Source organism: Boleophthalmus pectinirostris, unplaced genomic scaffold, assembly GCF_026225935.1.
Source record: "Boleophthalmus pectinirostris isolate CB_2022bp ecotype Guang Dong unplaced genomic scaffold, ASM2622593v1 HiC_scaffold_3, whole genome shotgun sequence".
Lineage (NCBI taxonomy): Eukaryota > Metazoa > Chordata > Actinopteri > Gobiiformes > Gobiidae > Boleophthalmus > Boleophthalmus pectinirostris.
In genome coordinates, this window is record NW_026571299.1 from 35,107,286 (window position 1) to 35,121,461 (window position 14,176).

General features: G+C 42.1%; 1 protein-coding gene across 1 annotated transcript in view; it reads left to right on the forward strand.

The window, feature by feature from the left end:
* Window positions 1-14,176, forward strand: part of srgap3 (SLIT-ROBO Rho GTPase activating protein 3) — a 57,096-nt gene that overhangs the window by 24,502 nt on the left and 18,418 nt on the right. Inside the window, exons 4-6 of the mRNA XM_055160243.1 lie at window positions 2,678-2,740; window positions 11,018-11,200; window positions 12,245-12,373. Coding sequence (XP_055016218.1) covers window positions 2,678-2,740; window positions 11,018-11,200; window positions 12,245-12,373 — 375 coding nt within the window. The remainder of the gene's footprint in view (window positions 1-2,677; window positions 2,741-11,017; window positions 11,201-12,244; window positions 12,374-14,176) is intronic.

The window sequence follows — 14,176 nt, forward strand, 5'->3', positions numbered from 1 at the left end:
TAATACACAAAATCTGCCTATTTAGGCTGAGTTCTTCCCTCAAACAGAAAACACTCTGTTCCACCTTGTGATGTTATGTGGTAATAAAGGAAGTGCTCCACTGTGTTTTTTAACTCACCTTTCACCATTCACCTTCACTAGAATCATTTGGATCATGTCAGCACTGAAATGCCTATTGAACAAAAGGTAAAAGATAGCTGTTAACTCAAAAACTACAGCTTCATGACATCACAAGGTGAAACAGATCATTTTGAGCTTTGGAGATGCAGACGGACTAAAAATAAAGGATTACTCAAACATGAGTGAATGAAACAAAACACTTCAATGTCTTAGAAGAAGTAACAGCATTATAACTTAAGCTCACAAGAATCCTTTTTGTGTAATATAGGACCTTTAATAGTTTTGTGCCTTGTACCAATGAAAATTCCAATGGCTACCACATAAAGACCAGTCCAAATTCTGAATGCTATTGCTGACATTTTTGTATTGTAATGGGCATAACCTGGGCTAAAATATCAATGACATTTTTATGTGTAAAAGATTAGCGAATATTTAAGAATCAAAATCTAATCTTTGAGTAGGTTAGTCCCACAAATCTTGTTGGGTGTGCTGCTAACTTGCTGCTAACTTACTGATTTGTATTTTATACCAGAACAATAAACTTCCTAAATGTAATAAATACTTTTGAATATAAGGCAGTAGTGATGGTTACAGGCTGTTGCATCACATAGTGTTCCCCTGCGCCATTGCACCAATCTCTGCAGTGAGTTTGTCCACACGCATATAAAATAGATATACACATAAGATACATGTTCATTCAACACATTCACTCCACTGTTTTGTTGCCCTCTGAAAAGCATTCACAGTCAATAAAGCAGATACTACAGCGCCCTTAGTTCAATCTCCCCTCAAATTTTGCTTGCCAAAGTATGAGTCACCATCAGCACGTGCTAGCATGGACAGCAGGGTGTGTGCTATTGGACTTTCATCTGCCTATAAATCCCTTTGAGTGCTGGGTGGTTGCATGTTTGAACTGTTCATTTAACCTTTGTCTTCAGTTGTTTTTAGTCTTCAGTCACGCCCAGTGTTATTGATGTGAATGAAAATTATACCAAGATAAAAACTGATTACTCATCAAGGCAACCACCGGCATGCATCAAGCCCAGGCATTGCTTTAGAGTTGAATCTGTCTGTGCTTTGCCATATTAATATTTCAAAATGAAAAACCTCTTTATTTGGACCTCTTTTGATTGGGTCAGTTTTGGGTCAGATAAGCTTAAATTAGATTTCATTAATTAATAACATTGCCCAGTTGAAATATATAGTCAAACTATATTAATTTACTAAGAATTAGGCCTACTATTTTTATTACAGTACCAAAGTGGGCCACTTTTGATGTTACACAATATAACTTGACAGAGAGGTCTCCATGCAAAACATGACATTTGCGATATTTGATTAACAGTAGTACACAAATGGAGTATAAAAGACATTTTTCACTGTGTGAACCTGGTTTTGGACTTCATGTCTATCAATAGTGGGTTGTACTCCCACTGTACAGAGGTTTTCAGACACCATACTGTAACAGTAGTCTTACCAGAATAAAAGTTTTGGTTTCTCTGCCCACTATGACCAAGTCTTCAAGTTAAATGGCTTGATGGTATCAATCTTAAATTATGTAAACATTTGTGGTTCTTGGACCGCTCCTCCAGATAATTATTGTGTTTTTCTCATTGTTCTGGTCTTTTCTACAAAAATACATGATTTTGTCAATTATTCAGTGTTGTTAGTCATTACAATTACTTAAATTTTAAACTATGATCTGATAAGAGAGACTTTGTTCATCCCACAATAGGAAAATGTCAGTGTTGTAACACAAAGTATAAGAACAGCAAAATAATAGAAACAGAAAAAAAGATAAATATTTAAAAATAGACACTAACTCTTAAATCTAACCAAACTGACTATACTAATGTATACATCAGATGCTAAGTCTAGGCAGGTACTCTTTTTTTATAACTCTTCCTTCATTAGTCATTTGTTAAAATACTTTTGAACTCTCACTTGAGTAATTTCTTATGCCACTTTTGTACTTCTGCTTAAGTAATATGTTGAAGTAACAGTATTCTTGCTTGTACAGTTTTGGTCTATTCGAGTACATCTGCCTTGTTTTCTACTGTATCTTTATTGAAGCCAGTGTTCATTAATTATCCTCAGGCCTCTGCGCTCATATGGGGGATAGTGGCTCTCTCACTGATTCCTCAAACAAACCCATATTGTTATTATGTAACCTCTGTCAAGCTCAGCAGCTCCTGTCAGTCTAACAAAGTGTGTCTTCATTATCCATCGCACCATCTGTTTCTGTCTACTGCTGTGCTCACATGCTGAAGTTATCACAGTCTGTCTCCTCACTCACTCTGTGCACCATATCCTTTAATACATTTAGATCTGACCATTATTCTGATGAGATACACGCTATTCTCTTTGATTCACTATTGGTTTTTAATTATGGCATTAGTATATTAGATAACCATGATAACCACAAACTGATGACTGTGCTGCTAATCAAAATGGCTTTCACATATCTTAACATTCAGAAAGATTCATATTCATATATACAGTATACTACAAAGTGCCTCAGAATTTGCTGAAATCTTTGTTTGTTTATCTATTTCAGAGCAAAGAAATTGGAATACAGATGCATGAAGAGCTGGTGAAAGTGACCAATGAACTCTACACTGTAAGTATTCCACCTCTTTGCCCCCACTTAAAACCATATCAATATTATAAAGCTGCACTATGTAACTGTTCTAATGGAGGATCAGCCACTAACTTTGCAGAGATCTAATGGCTTGTGTGGAATTGTCCACAATATGGCATTATACTGTACATATCTGCATTTCTTTAGTTAGAAGTTGTTAAAATTGATCAGACTTGTAACTTGGCCTGGAGGCGTCACTTCCTTGTATTCATTCAGCCAAATGTATTGCCATACTGTCGAACATTTTATGTAAAACAATAGCATCTCCACAGAGACAAGCAGGTGGCAGACCCTCCATCAGCCAAGTTATTCTTTGTATCATCATTATAGCTTTAATGGAGTAGTTTTAGTGAAGTGGGTCAGAATTTATTGTACAGGAGGTTAGCCTGTACAATAAAAGTACAAAATGTTCTTGATCTCTGCCGCTATTGTGAAGGATGTCTCTGTGTGTGTTTGGATTCGTTAGCCAGCAGCGAGCCATAGAAAAAGCTCTAAAAGCTTGTGGTTTTTGGTGTCTTTATCCTCCTCCTGTAAACAGCTTCCTGCAGCTGCTTTCCATATATTATAATATGAAAAGAGAGTGTGGGAGTGGGCTTCCAGAGGCACAATTTTAACAAATACAAATAGATTTTTGTGAATTCAGTGTATGTAACAGTACTGCTTTGTATGGTTGCTTACTTGTCCAACAGCAAAAAGTCTTAACACAGACGCTGTGCACTGATTTGCCTATTATTGGCATATGATTATTGTATGTTTGATTTAGCCCATAGGTGGAAGCTGATCCAGGCCTATAGGACAAAATAGAAAATACTGTCTTGTGTCTTACTCCCTGCCACTGGCAAATAAAGTCAGTGGGACAGATTTTTTAAAATAATTTCTTATATTGAGCTATAATTGTTTAGTAAAGGTGTACTATTAAACTTTCCTTATTGAGCGGGCTCGGCTTTCACAGGTCTGACTTGGCCTGGTGGTGTCACCTGCTTGTCTATATGGGGTTTGGTCAGTATAATATCATACTGAAACATTACAGGTAAAGCAATAACATCTCCATGGAAACAAGCATGTGGCGGCCAAATAACACCTTCCAGTCAGAAAAGGGCATTTATTAATGAACTACTAGATCAAGCAAGTTTATATCAGTAGCTTTTCTATTATCTTACTGTACTGTGTTTGTCATAAATATTGACAGTGTCTTGTTTGTGCTTTAATATTCATTTAAGTTTATTTACCTCTAGAATGATGCTGGCAGTATTATGTATTGTAGCTAATTAATTCTTGCAGATGCAGCTGGATGCAATGTAGATATTCAAATACTGTACACTATAGGTCTCTGTTCTAGGCTACTGTTTTTGGGTCCTGTCTCTAGTCAGTGTTAAATCAGGACAAAGAGGTTTGTCTGGATGGGCTCCAGGCTACTTCAGCAGTCTTGTGCCCCCCCAAAGAGCTGTGTGATGGAAGAGTGCATGTGATTTATTCATCAGTGCAGTCTGATGAGAGTGCGATGAGCAAAGGGCAGAGCTGGCACCGGCCGCTGCTTGTGCCATCTGTACATTTGGATCTGGCAACCTTTGAATCCTTTAGGGAGCGTGGGAGAGATATAAGGCATAATGAGTTTGTTTAAGCTCCATGCTTGTGCTGGCCTTGTAAAATGTATTTGCTTTTGGTCAGCATCTTGTGTAGAACAATCTGTATCTTTATCTATTTTAATACTGTTACTGTTTTGTTGCATTTTAGTGTTAACAAAGATTAAACAATACTATGCATGTGATTTTCCTCTCCTCATTGCAGCAACTCATCTGACTCATAGAGTTCAGTAATTTGCATTATAACTACATACTGATGTTGCTCTCTCATTTATAAAATCTTGTGACTAAAACAAAAGTGCACACTGCTGTTATGCATTTGACTTAGGAGTAGTCTGGAATATAAAGTAAGAGTGTAGTTTCAGTGTAGTTACACCTACACTACATTACTTTTTTTTTTTGCTCTATCTCTAGAAATAAAATAGCCTAAATTCCCTGACTAACATTTATGACAAAATGTTATCTTAGTGTTTAGGTACATGAAAACCTTTAGTTCTTTGTACCATAAATGTTTTCTGTAACTAGACAGAAACATGTGTGATTACTGTGTTTGAGTGGACAAGCCCCATGTGAGGACTCACTGAACTGTGTTCACATACAGAGGCACTTTCATCATAATGCAATCACAGGATTAAGTAACTGCTGCAAGCCCTCTAATGCTATAACCCAGTGTCTCTTTGCTGTAGCCGCTAACCCTTTGCTGACCCAGCACTCCCTGCTGGCAGAGTTCACTACCTCAGGACTGCTGCTGCATCAGTGTGTGACCCCTGGAAACACTTTAATCAATATCACAGCCTCATAGTATGTATATATATATCCATCCATCCATTTTCGTCCGCTTATCCGGGGTCGGGTCGCGGGGGGAGCAGCCTAAGCAGGGACTCCCAGACTTCCTTCACCCCAGACACGTCCTCCAGCTCCTCCGGGGGGACCCCGAGGCGTTCCCAGGCCAGCCGAGAGACATAGTCCCTCCAGCGTGTCCTGGGTCTTCCCCGGGGCCTCCTCCCGGCAGGACATGCCCGGAACACCTCCCGAGGGAGGCGCCCAGGAGGCATCCGGAACAGATGCCCGAGCCACCTCAGCTGGCTCCTCTCAACGTGGAGGAGCAGCGGCTCTACTCCGAGCTCCTCCCGTGAGACTGAGCTCACCCTATCTCTAAGGGAGCGCCCAGCCACCCTGCGGAGGAAACTAATTTCGAGCGCTTGTATCCGCGATCTCGTCCTTTCGGTCACTACCCAGAGCTCATGACCATAGGTGAGAGTAGGAACGAAGACTGACCGGTAAATCGAGAGCTTTGCCTTTCGACTCAGCTCCCTCTTCACCACAACGGTCCAATACAGCGACCGCATCACTGCCGAAGCTGCACCGATCCGCCTGTCAATCTCACGTTCCGTCCTTCCCTCACTCGTGAACAAGACCCCGAGATACTTGAACTCCTTCACTTGAGGCAAAGACTCCCCACCCACCCGGAGAGGGCAAGCCACCTTTTTCCGGTCGAGAACCATGGCCTCGGACTTGGAAGAGCTGATCTTCATCCCAGCCGCTTCACACTCGGCTGCAAACTGCCCCAGTGCACACTGCAGGTCCTGGCTCGATGAAGCCAACAGAACAACATCGTCCGCAAACAGCAGAGATGAAATCCTGTGGTCCCCGAACCGGACCCCCTCCGGCCCCTGACTGCGCCTAGAAATTCTGTCCATAAATACAATGAACAGAACCGGTGACAAAGGGCAGCCCTGGCGGAGTCCAACATGAACCGGGAACAGGTCTGACTTACTGCCGGCAATGCGAACACAGCTCCTGCTCCGGTCATACAGGGACCGGACAGCCCTTAGCAAAGGGCCCCGGACCCCATACTCCCAGAGCACCCCCCACAGGACACCACGAGGGACACGGTCAAATGCCTTCTCCAGATCCACAAAACACATGTGGACTGGTTGGGCAAACTCCCATGAACCCTCGAGCACCCTATGGAGAGTGTAGAGCTGGTCCAGTGTTCCACAGCCAGGACGAAAACCACACTGCTCCTCCTGAATCCGAGGTTCGACTATCGGCCGGATTCTCCTCTCCATTACCCTGGCATAGACCTTACCGGGAAGGCTGAGAAGTGTGATCCCCCTATAGTTGGAACACACCCTCCGGTCCCCCTTCTTATACAGAGGGACCACCACCCCGGTTTGCCAGTCCAGAGGTACTGTCCCCAACCGCCACGCGATGTTGAAGAGGCGTGTCAGCCAAGACAGCCCCACAACATCCAGAGACTTCAGGTACTCAGGACGGATCTCATCCAACCCCGGAGCCTTGCCACCAAGGAGCTTGCCAACCACCTCAGTGACTTCGGCCAGGGTGATGGATGAGTCCGCCTCCGAGTCCCCAGCCTCGGCCTCCTCCTCGGAGGACATGACGGTGGGATTGAGGAGATCCTCAAAGTATTCTTTCCACCGCCGGACAACGTCCCCAGTCGAGGTCAGCAGCTCTCCACCCGCACTGTAGACAGTGTTGGTGAAGAACTGCTTTCCCCTCCTGAGGCGCCGGACGGTTTGCCAGAATCTCTTTGAGGCCGTCCGATAGTCCTTCTCCATGGCCTCCCCGAACTCCTCCCAGCTCCGAGTTTTTGCCTCCGCGACCACACGGGCTGCAGCACGCTTGGCCCGCCGGTACCCGTCAGCTGCCTCAGGAGTCCCCCGAGCCAGCAAGGCCCGATAGGACTCCTTCTTCAGCTTGACAGCATCCCTTACTTCCGGTGTCCACCACCGGGTTCTGGGGTTGCCGCCGCGACAGGCACCACAGACCTTACGCCCACAGCTCCGAGCAGCTGCATTGACAATGGAGGCCGAGAATGAAGCCCACTCGGACTCCATATCTCCGGCCTCCCCCGGAATCCGGGAGAAGTCCTCCCGGAGGTGCGAGTTGAAAGTCCCTCTGACAGAGGGCTCCGCCAGACGTTCCCAACAGACCCTCACTACACGCTTGGGCCTGCCAGGTCTTTCCGGCTTCCTCCTCCGCCAGCGAACCCAACTCACAACCAGGTGGTGATCAGTTGACAGCTCAGCCCCTCTCTTCACCCGAGTGTCCAAGACACGCGGCCGGAGGTCAGATGACACGACGACAAAGTCGATCATCGACCTCCGGCCTAGGGTGTCCTGGTGCCACGTGCACTTATGGACACCCTTGTGCTCGAACATGGTGTTTGTTATGGACAAACTGTGACTAGCACAGAAGTCCAATAACAAAACACCGCTCGGGTTCAGATCGGGAAGGCCGTTCCTCCCAATCACCCCTCTCCAAGTGTCACTGTCGTTGCCCACGTGGGCGTTGAAGTCCCCCAGGAGAACAACGGAGTCCCCGGTCGGTGCACTGTCTAGTACCCCTCCCAAGGACTCCAAGAAGGCCGGGTACTCTGCACTGCTGTTCGGCCCGTAGGCCGACACCACAGTGAGAGACCTGTCCCCGACCCGAAGGCGCAGGGACGCGACCCTCTCGTTCACCGGGGTGAACTCCAACACACAGTGACTGAGCTGTGGGGCAATGAGCCCACACCAGCCCGCCGCCGCTCCCCGCGGCCAACGCCAGAGAAATGGAGAGTCCAGCCCCTCTCAAGGAGTTGGGTTCCAGAGCCCAAACTGTGCGTGGAGGTGAGGCCGACTATATCTAGTCGGTAACGCTCAACCTCCCGCACAAGCTCAGGCTCCTTACCCCCCAGCGAGGTGACATTCCATGTCCCCAGAGCTAGTCTCCATGTCCGGAGATCTGGTCGCCGAGGCCCCCGCCGTCGACTGCTGCCCAGATCTCTCTGCACCGGCCCCATATGGATCCTCCTGCGGGTGGTGGGCCCACGTGAGGACGGCTCCACGTCGCTCCTTCGGGCTGAGCCCGGCCGAGCCCCGTGGGGGGAGGCTCGGCCACCAGGCGCTCGCTGGCGAGCACCCACCCCAGGCCTGGCTCCAGGGTGAGGCCCCGGTGACGCCAATCCGGGCGATGTAACTGGCCTTGTTGGTGTACTCATCATAGGGGCTTCTGATATATATATATATATATATATATATATATATATATATATATATATATATATATATATATATATATATATATATATATATATATATATATATATACATATATACATATATACATACATACATACATACATACATACATACATACATACATACATATATAGGCACCCAAATTGAGGCAGAACAGGAATCCTGTATTAATTTCCGGCTGCAGTGACCTAATAAACCACTGGGATCGATATCTTGTTTTGATGTCTCCTCTTGTGTCTCGCGTACAGTACTATGAAAAATATTAGTGTTTAGGACAGGCCTTAGTTACAAATTAAAGAACAAAAAATTCTAATCAATACATACCCAGTAAGACTTCCATTTCATTTAGACATGGATCTTATCTCGCAGTAAACATACACTTCTCCTAAATGGTTCACGGCAATGGGAAATGCTGAGGGAAGAGCAAAACTTACTCCCAAGATGCTTTGAAAAAACACAATTAAAAGTGTTACATCAGAGGTATGCTTCAATATCCCAGGGCTGTACACAGTGAGGTGTAAACCTTATGAGAGTTACTCTTGCTGAAAATTACCTGTTTTTACTTTACAGTCACACGTCTCTGTGCTGGATTAAAACCACTCACATTTTATTAGGAATTATATAAACACTTGTAAGCCTGAGAGATGTAGTGCATTCACCTGAGTCAGTACTCTGGTGTTGGCTTTGTTCTTGACAGGACAATTTGACTGTGGCTTAGTGCTTCTTTGGGCAATAATAAGGACAGTAGCTGTATTGAATTGGCATCCACAGCTGTTTGAAGGTGTCAGAGTACTGTGTACATTGATCAAAGTAGTGTTTAAACTTACTCACTAGACTTGTTATGGAAATTAAAATATGCTATTAAGACTATGGACAATATTATTATGCATGATAGATTTTTTTTTTTTTTTTTCAAGATTCTAACTAAGTGGTTCTTTTATGATCTTATTATTTTTTGCAGCACAATTGGGGCATTTAAGATGACAGGAGTTATCTAAAAAAATACCTAAAAGGGATATAAGGTTACTCCATATATCTTCTTTTTTCTCCTGTTGTTCAGATAAATCCTTAATAATCCCAATTAAAACATTAACTGACTAATAGAAATCTTGGTTGACAAAGACACCACTGCCCAGTCAGGCAAAGGCACACAGCCCTATTATTTTGCTTGTAGTATTTGAAAATTAAAAATATGCTAAATGCCTGTAACAGTAATTAATCTAAACTTCAAACCATATTTCAAATGCACATTCTAATTAGCCTTTTGATGTATTGTAGCACTAAAGTTTTCCTCAATCAGGTAGTTTCCAGTGGCTCCATAAGGCCCCTCTTTACTATGGAGAGGTGAAAGGTCAGTGGAAGATTGCAGCTGTGAGCTCTCTAATGGTATCCACAAGTGCAGTTTAGAGAGCGTCTTGTGGAGTTAAGAGGAACCCTATGGCTTAAGAGCAGTGCTTTCTATTTGATCACAGGAAAAACTAAAGGAAGAAACAAATAAATGAGTGTTTATGTTGACTCTGGCACATCCTGAAGCCTGCTTATAAATACGTTTCAAAAATGTGAGACATTAAGCACATACTCTACCATCTGGAGTTTTTTTTTTTTTTTTTTTTTTTTTACAAGAGGAGGGGGGCGCTGGTTTGAGGGGTCTGGAAAAAGTTTGGGTCTTAGAAGTTGTATCAGTGCCGACTTGTCATCGCATCAGGGAGAAGCACTGGTGGAGCGTTCAAGTCCGTCAAGTAAAAGTGACTCTAAAGGCCAAAAATAAACAGATGGATATGGATGTGCAGGGCAGGAGAGCCACAGTAAAGAGAGATTAGCTGAGAGAGTGATGATAGTTTGACAGATAACAGACCACACACACTGACTACACTGGGTCATATACAGGATATACAGTGGAGACACGATTATATGGTTTTAGTAAAAATATACAAAATGATGGAAGAAGGCTTCATATAGAAGAATGTAGTGGAAGTGGGTTCCTGGTGTCTTTACATTACACACAAAACATTTGGAAATCATATCACTGAGATTCAGCTCCAGATTTCTTTATATAGTGAAATATATAAACATTGTTGTGTTACTAATTGCTAAAATTCAAGGGGATTGAAGCTTTTAAATATGACATCTATTATAGATGCAAAAATCTATGCAAATTCTTATTGTAATGGATTACTAAGTTTGTAAAAATGTTCTTCTTATGTTTTTTGTTAATTCTATTTTCATTACATATGCCACATAACATTATGCTGTTGTTTTTTATTTGCATTGTCTGGTATGTTCACCAGTATAGCATGATACATATCTGTCTTATTCAGTCACAGGTTTTTTATTGTTAAAAATACTTTGAAAAACTGTTTGATTGTTTGTCGCCATGGTGATAGATGAGTTTAATGGCATACTGTGGAGTATTATAGGTAAAGAAACAATAACGTCAACATGGAGACAAGCAGGAGACTGATCTACCACCAGAAAAGTTACATAGTGCATTTTTATATGAGCTTACTATGAAATCAAATCAAAGTCTATGGTTTGCTAGATAAATGCACTGTATATATTTCCGTGCATCTATATCCAGATAGAACACAAACTTCCTAACCCCTGTTTTCTGCCTTCTTCTCCTGCAGGTGATGAAAACCTACCATATGTATCACACGGAGAGCATCAGCGCTGAGAGCAAACTGAAGGACGCAGAGAAGCAGGAGGAGAAACAGTTCAACAAATCTGGAGACTTGAATGTGAACCTGCTCAGACACGAGGACAGGCAGCCACGACGCACAGTCCGCAAGATCGAGAAGATGAAGGAGAAGGTACCAGAGCTAGACTTGGCACCACGTTTAAAATACAGAGCTACAGAAACTGGGCTCACTGCAGTGGATGTGCTCCTCTTTGTCAGCAGTATCCAGAGCACGCCGCATGCTATGGGGCACTCATGCATTTTTTATTTGTGGTCTTACATGGGGAATTTCTTAACGCAAATGAAAGTACCTGGATCTCCTGCATGAAATAAAATCTATCAGAATTGCTATTATTCAACAGACTGAATTTGAAATAAAATGATGCAAGAATTGAATAGAACTACTTATTGCTCAACATAGCAACATATAATGTGTTAACGAACAACAAAAACATTTGTTCTTGCTTGTGTCAGTATTATGGTGCAACTGTAAACCAAAAACGGGGAACAATGTAGCTGAAGTGAAACTATGGAATAGGTCTGCCTTGGTGATTGGGGCAAAAATGCTTAATGGCAAAATATGCTATACTGTATGCTTATACTTACCAATAAGTACTGTGAGGTTTTAGAGAACAGAAACTAGCGTTAACAGACAGTAAACAGTTTTACATATTATTCTAAACAGACTAAATAGCCACTACCTAATGAGTTTTAACCAGGCGAGACAAACAGATGAGGGTTACGATGAAAAATCTCGTTAAAACTGCATTATCCGCTTTATATTTGACACATTGTTCGTATTCATATGCATGAATTTTTGGGCACATGCACAGAACCAGTAGTGCGCAGCACAGTCAACCCTAGTTCTGCTTAATTCCAAGGCAAGTTTGCCATGGTTTGATTTTATATTACAATTAGGAAAAATTTACCTTAAAACTGGTGGTGTTCAATTGATGGAGATGGAGAGGCTGTGGGGGCTGATGGTTCTGCTGGAGGAGGATTACTGTAGCAGGCAACTAACAGAGGATACGCTTTAAAACTATTTTTAATGACTAATTGTTAAATCTACTCTGATAGCTCATTTTCTTATCCTTTGCAGTAATCCTATACATCTCCATTTGCCTACACACATCTCTGCCACTTATGTAAACATCACCTGCTGCTCTCTCCTCCCCAGAGACAAGCCAAGTACTCGGAGAACAAACTCAAGTGCACCAAAGCCCGTAACGACTACCTGCTGAACCTGGCAGCGACCAACGCAGTGGTGGCAAAATACTACATTCACGACGTCTCGGACATGATCGATGTAAGTACTAAGTTTGTTTGTTTTTATGTCTCTCCACCAGGACACTGTGTTAGTTTAAACTCTGCTGCTCTGTCACTCTCACACCATCTGGTTGGATCACAGCTTGTTAGGTTACCAAGCTGTTCCACTGGCTGCACTGAACGTATTTGCGGTTAATTTTTCTGTATTAATTAACACATCAAGGCGACAAAGTGTGACACTGGCAAATGTTATCATCTTCTATGGAACAGTGGGTTCTACTCATTGTCCTTGGTTTATTATTTGATGCCAACTTTGGGATCTGGGTTTGGGACAGTTGAAATGTATTTTAAAAATGTATTTAATATGGACAATGCACATGAATGAACATCTGTATTAAACAAATGTGAAAATTACAGATTATAGCTACAAAATTTATATCCGCAAACAACATAGAAATATGAGATTAAACTTTCCTTGTATTGTAATAAAAAGTATGTCTGATGCCCCACGACTCAGAACTGAGAAAAACAGACTCGAGTAATGATGACTCAGACGGGGAGGCGTTGGACCAAGAACAAAAACAAATGTGTTAATTAAACACATTTGTTTCAACTAGGCTTATAAAGATTATAAGTATTGGCTGGGTTTCATGATGACATCACAACATTGTGTATAGGTCAATAATAAGTAATACAGATAGATAAAAGATAGATAAAAGTTAAAATTAAAATTAAAATTATATGGTTCAACATTTGTCAATTTACCTTTTAGAATACCTTGTATAATCAATATTGTAAATGTCGTTCTTGATTTGGGAGACTAACATAATCATTTTGTAGAATCTGAAACCCAAAATGTTTTTCATATATTGACCAAATATGACATTAAAGGTGCACTATGTAACTTTTGGTGAGGTTCAGCTACCAGCAGCATAGAAATTTCAAATATTTGGAGAAGTGTCCACATTCTAGAAGAATGCATTTTTTTCAGTGATTTTTTTTCTAGTTAGACTAGATGCGAGGGCTTAGTGTCTTTTGCTCCTCTTTCTCTTGGGTGCGCGCTGCACTGTCAGTCACTTCACTCTGGGTCTGATCTGAGGACTGGGGTAACTATGTTTCCCGTCATGTGATAATGGTTAAATTCTTGACTCTGGGTAAAGCAGGGATCAGAAACAAAACTTCACTTAATGTCCTATAGGTCAAAACGAACGCCATTCACTCAAACAGGAATCTATTAGGGAAATTCAGAGGCTGGACACCAGTGAAAGTGAGATGAGGATGTGACAAAGTCCGAACGGACAACTCAGTGACCAACTCTAATGGAGCTGGAAAACTACGTGGACCTTGTGATCAGTTAAAGCCCCATGTGTGTTCCACCTCTATACGGAAGGGGAGCACATGAAAAATACACATAAAAAAGTGAAATGTGTATGTATGTGCACGTGAACAAACATAAATTGGTGCCTATGCTCAAAGCCATGAACTTTGTATTCCTCCTGTGATTCTGCTTCCTCTTAATCAATATGGAAGATTAAAGAAAGTGTTAAAAGTGACATTAAAGGAGGCTTTATTCTGTGAGATATCAAATGACTTCTCATATTCATATTTAGTGCTATAAAGGTTGTCTGAAGAACTTCCTTTTTTACATCTGACCCTTTTAAAATCTTGTTCACAACAACAATTCCCAGTATTCTTAAATTATTATGTTGACTTTCTATAGGAATTGCTATTTATATTGATAATGATATTCAGACGTTATTGTCTCAATCCAACAGAAATGTTTTAAAAAGCATCAGGCAAATGTGAAGTGGCTGTAAAATCACCCACAAAAGTGTAGAATGAC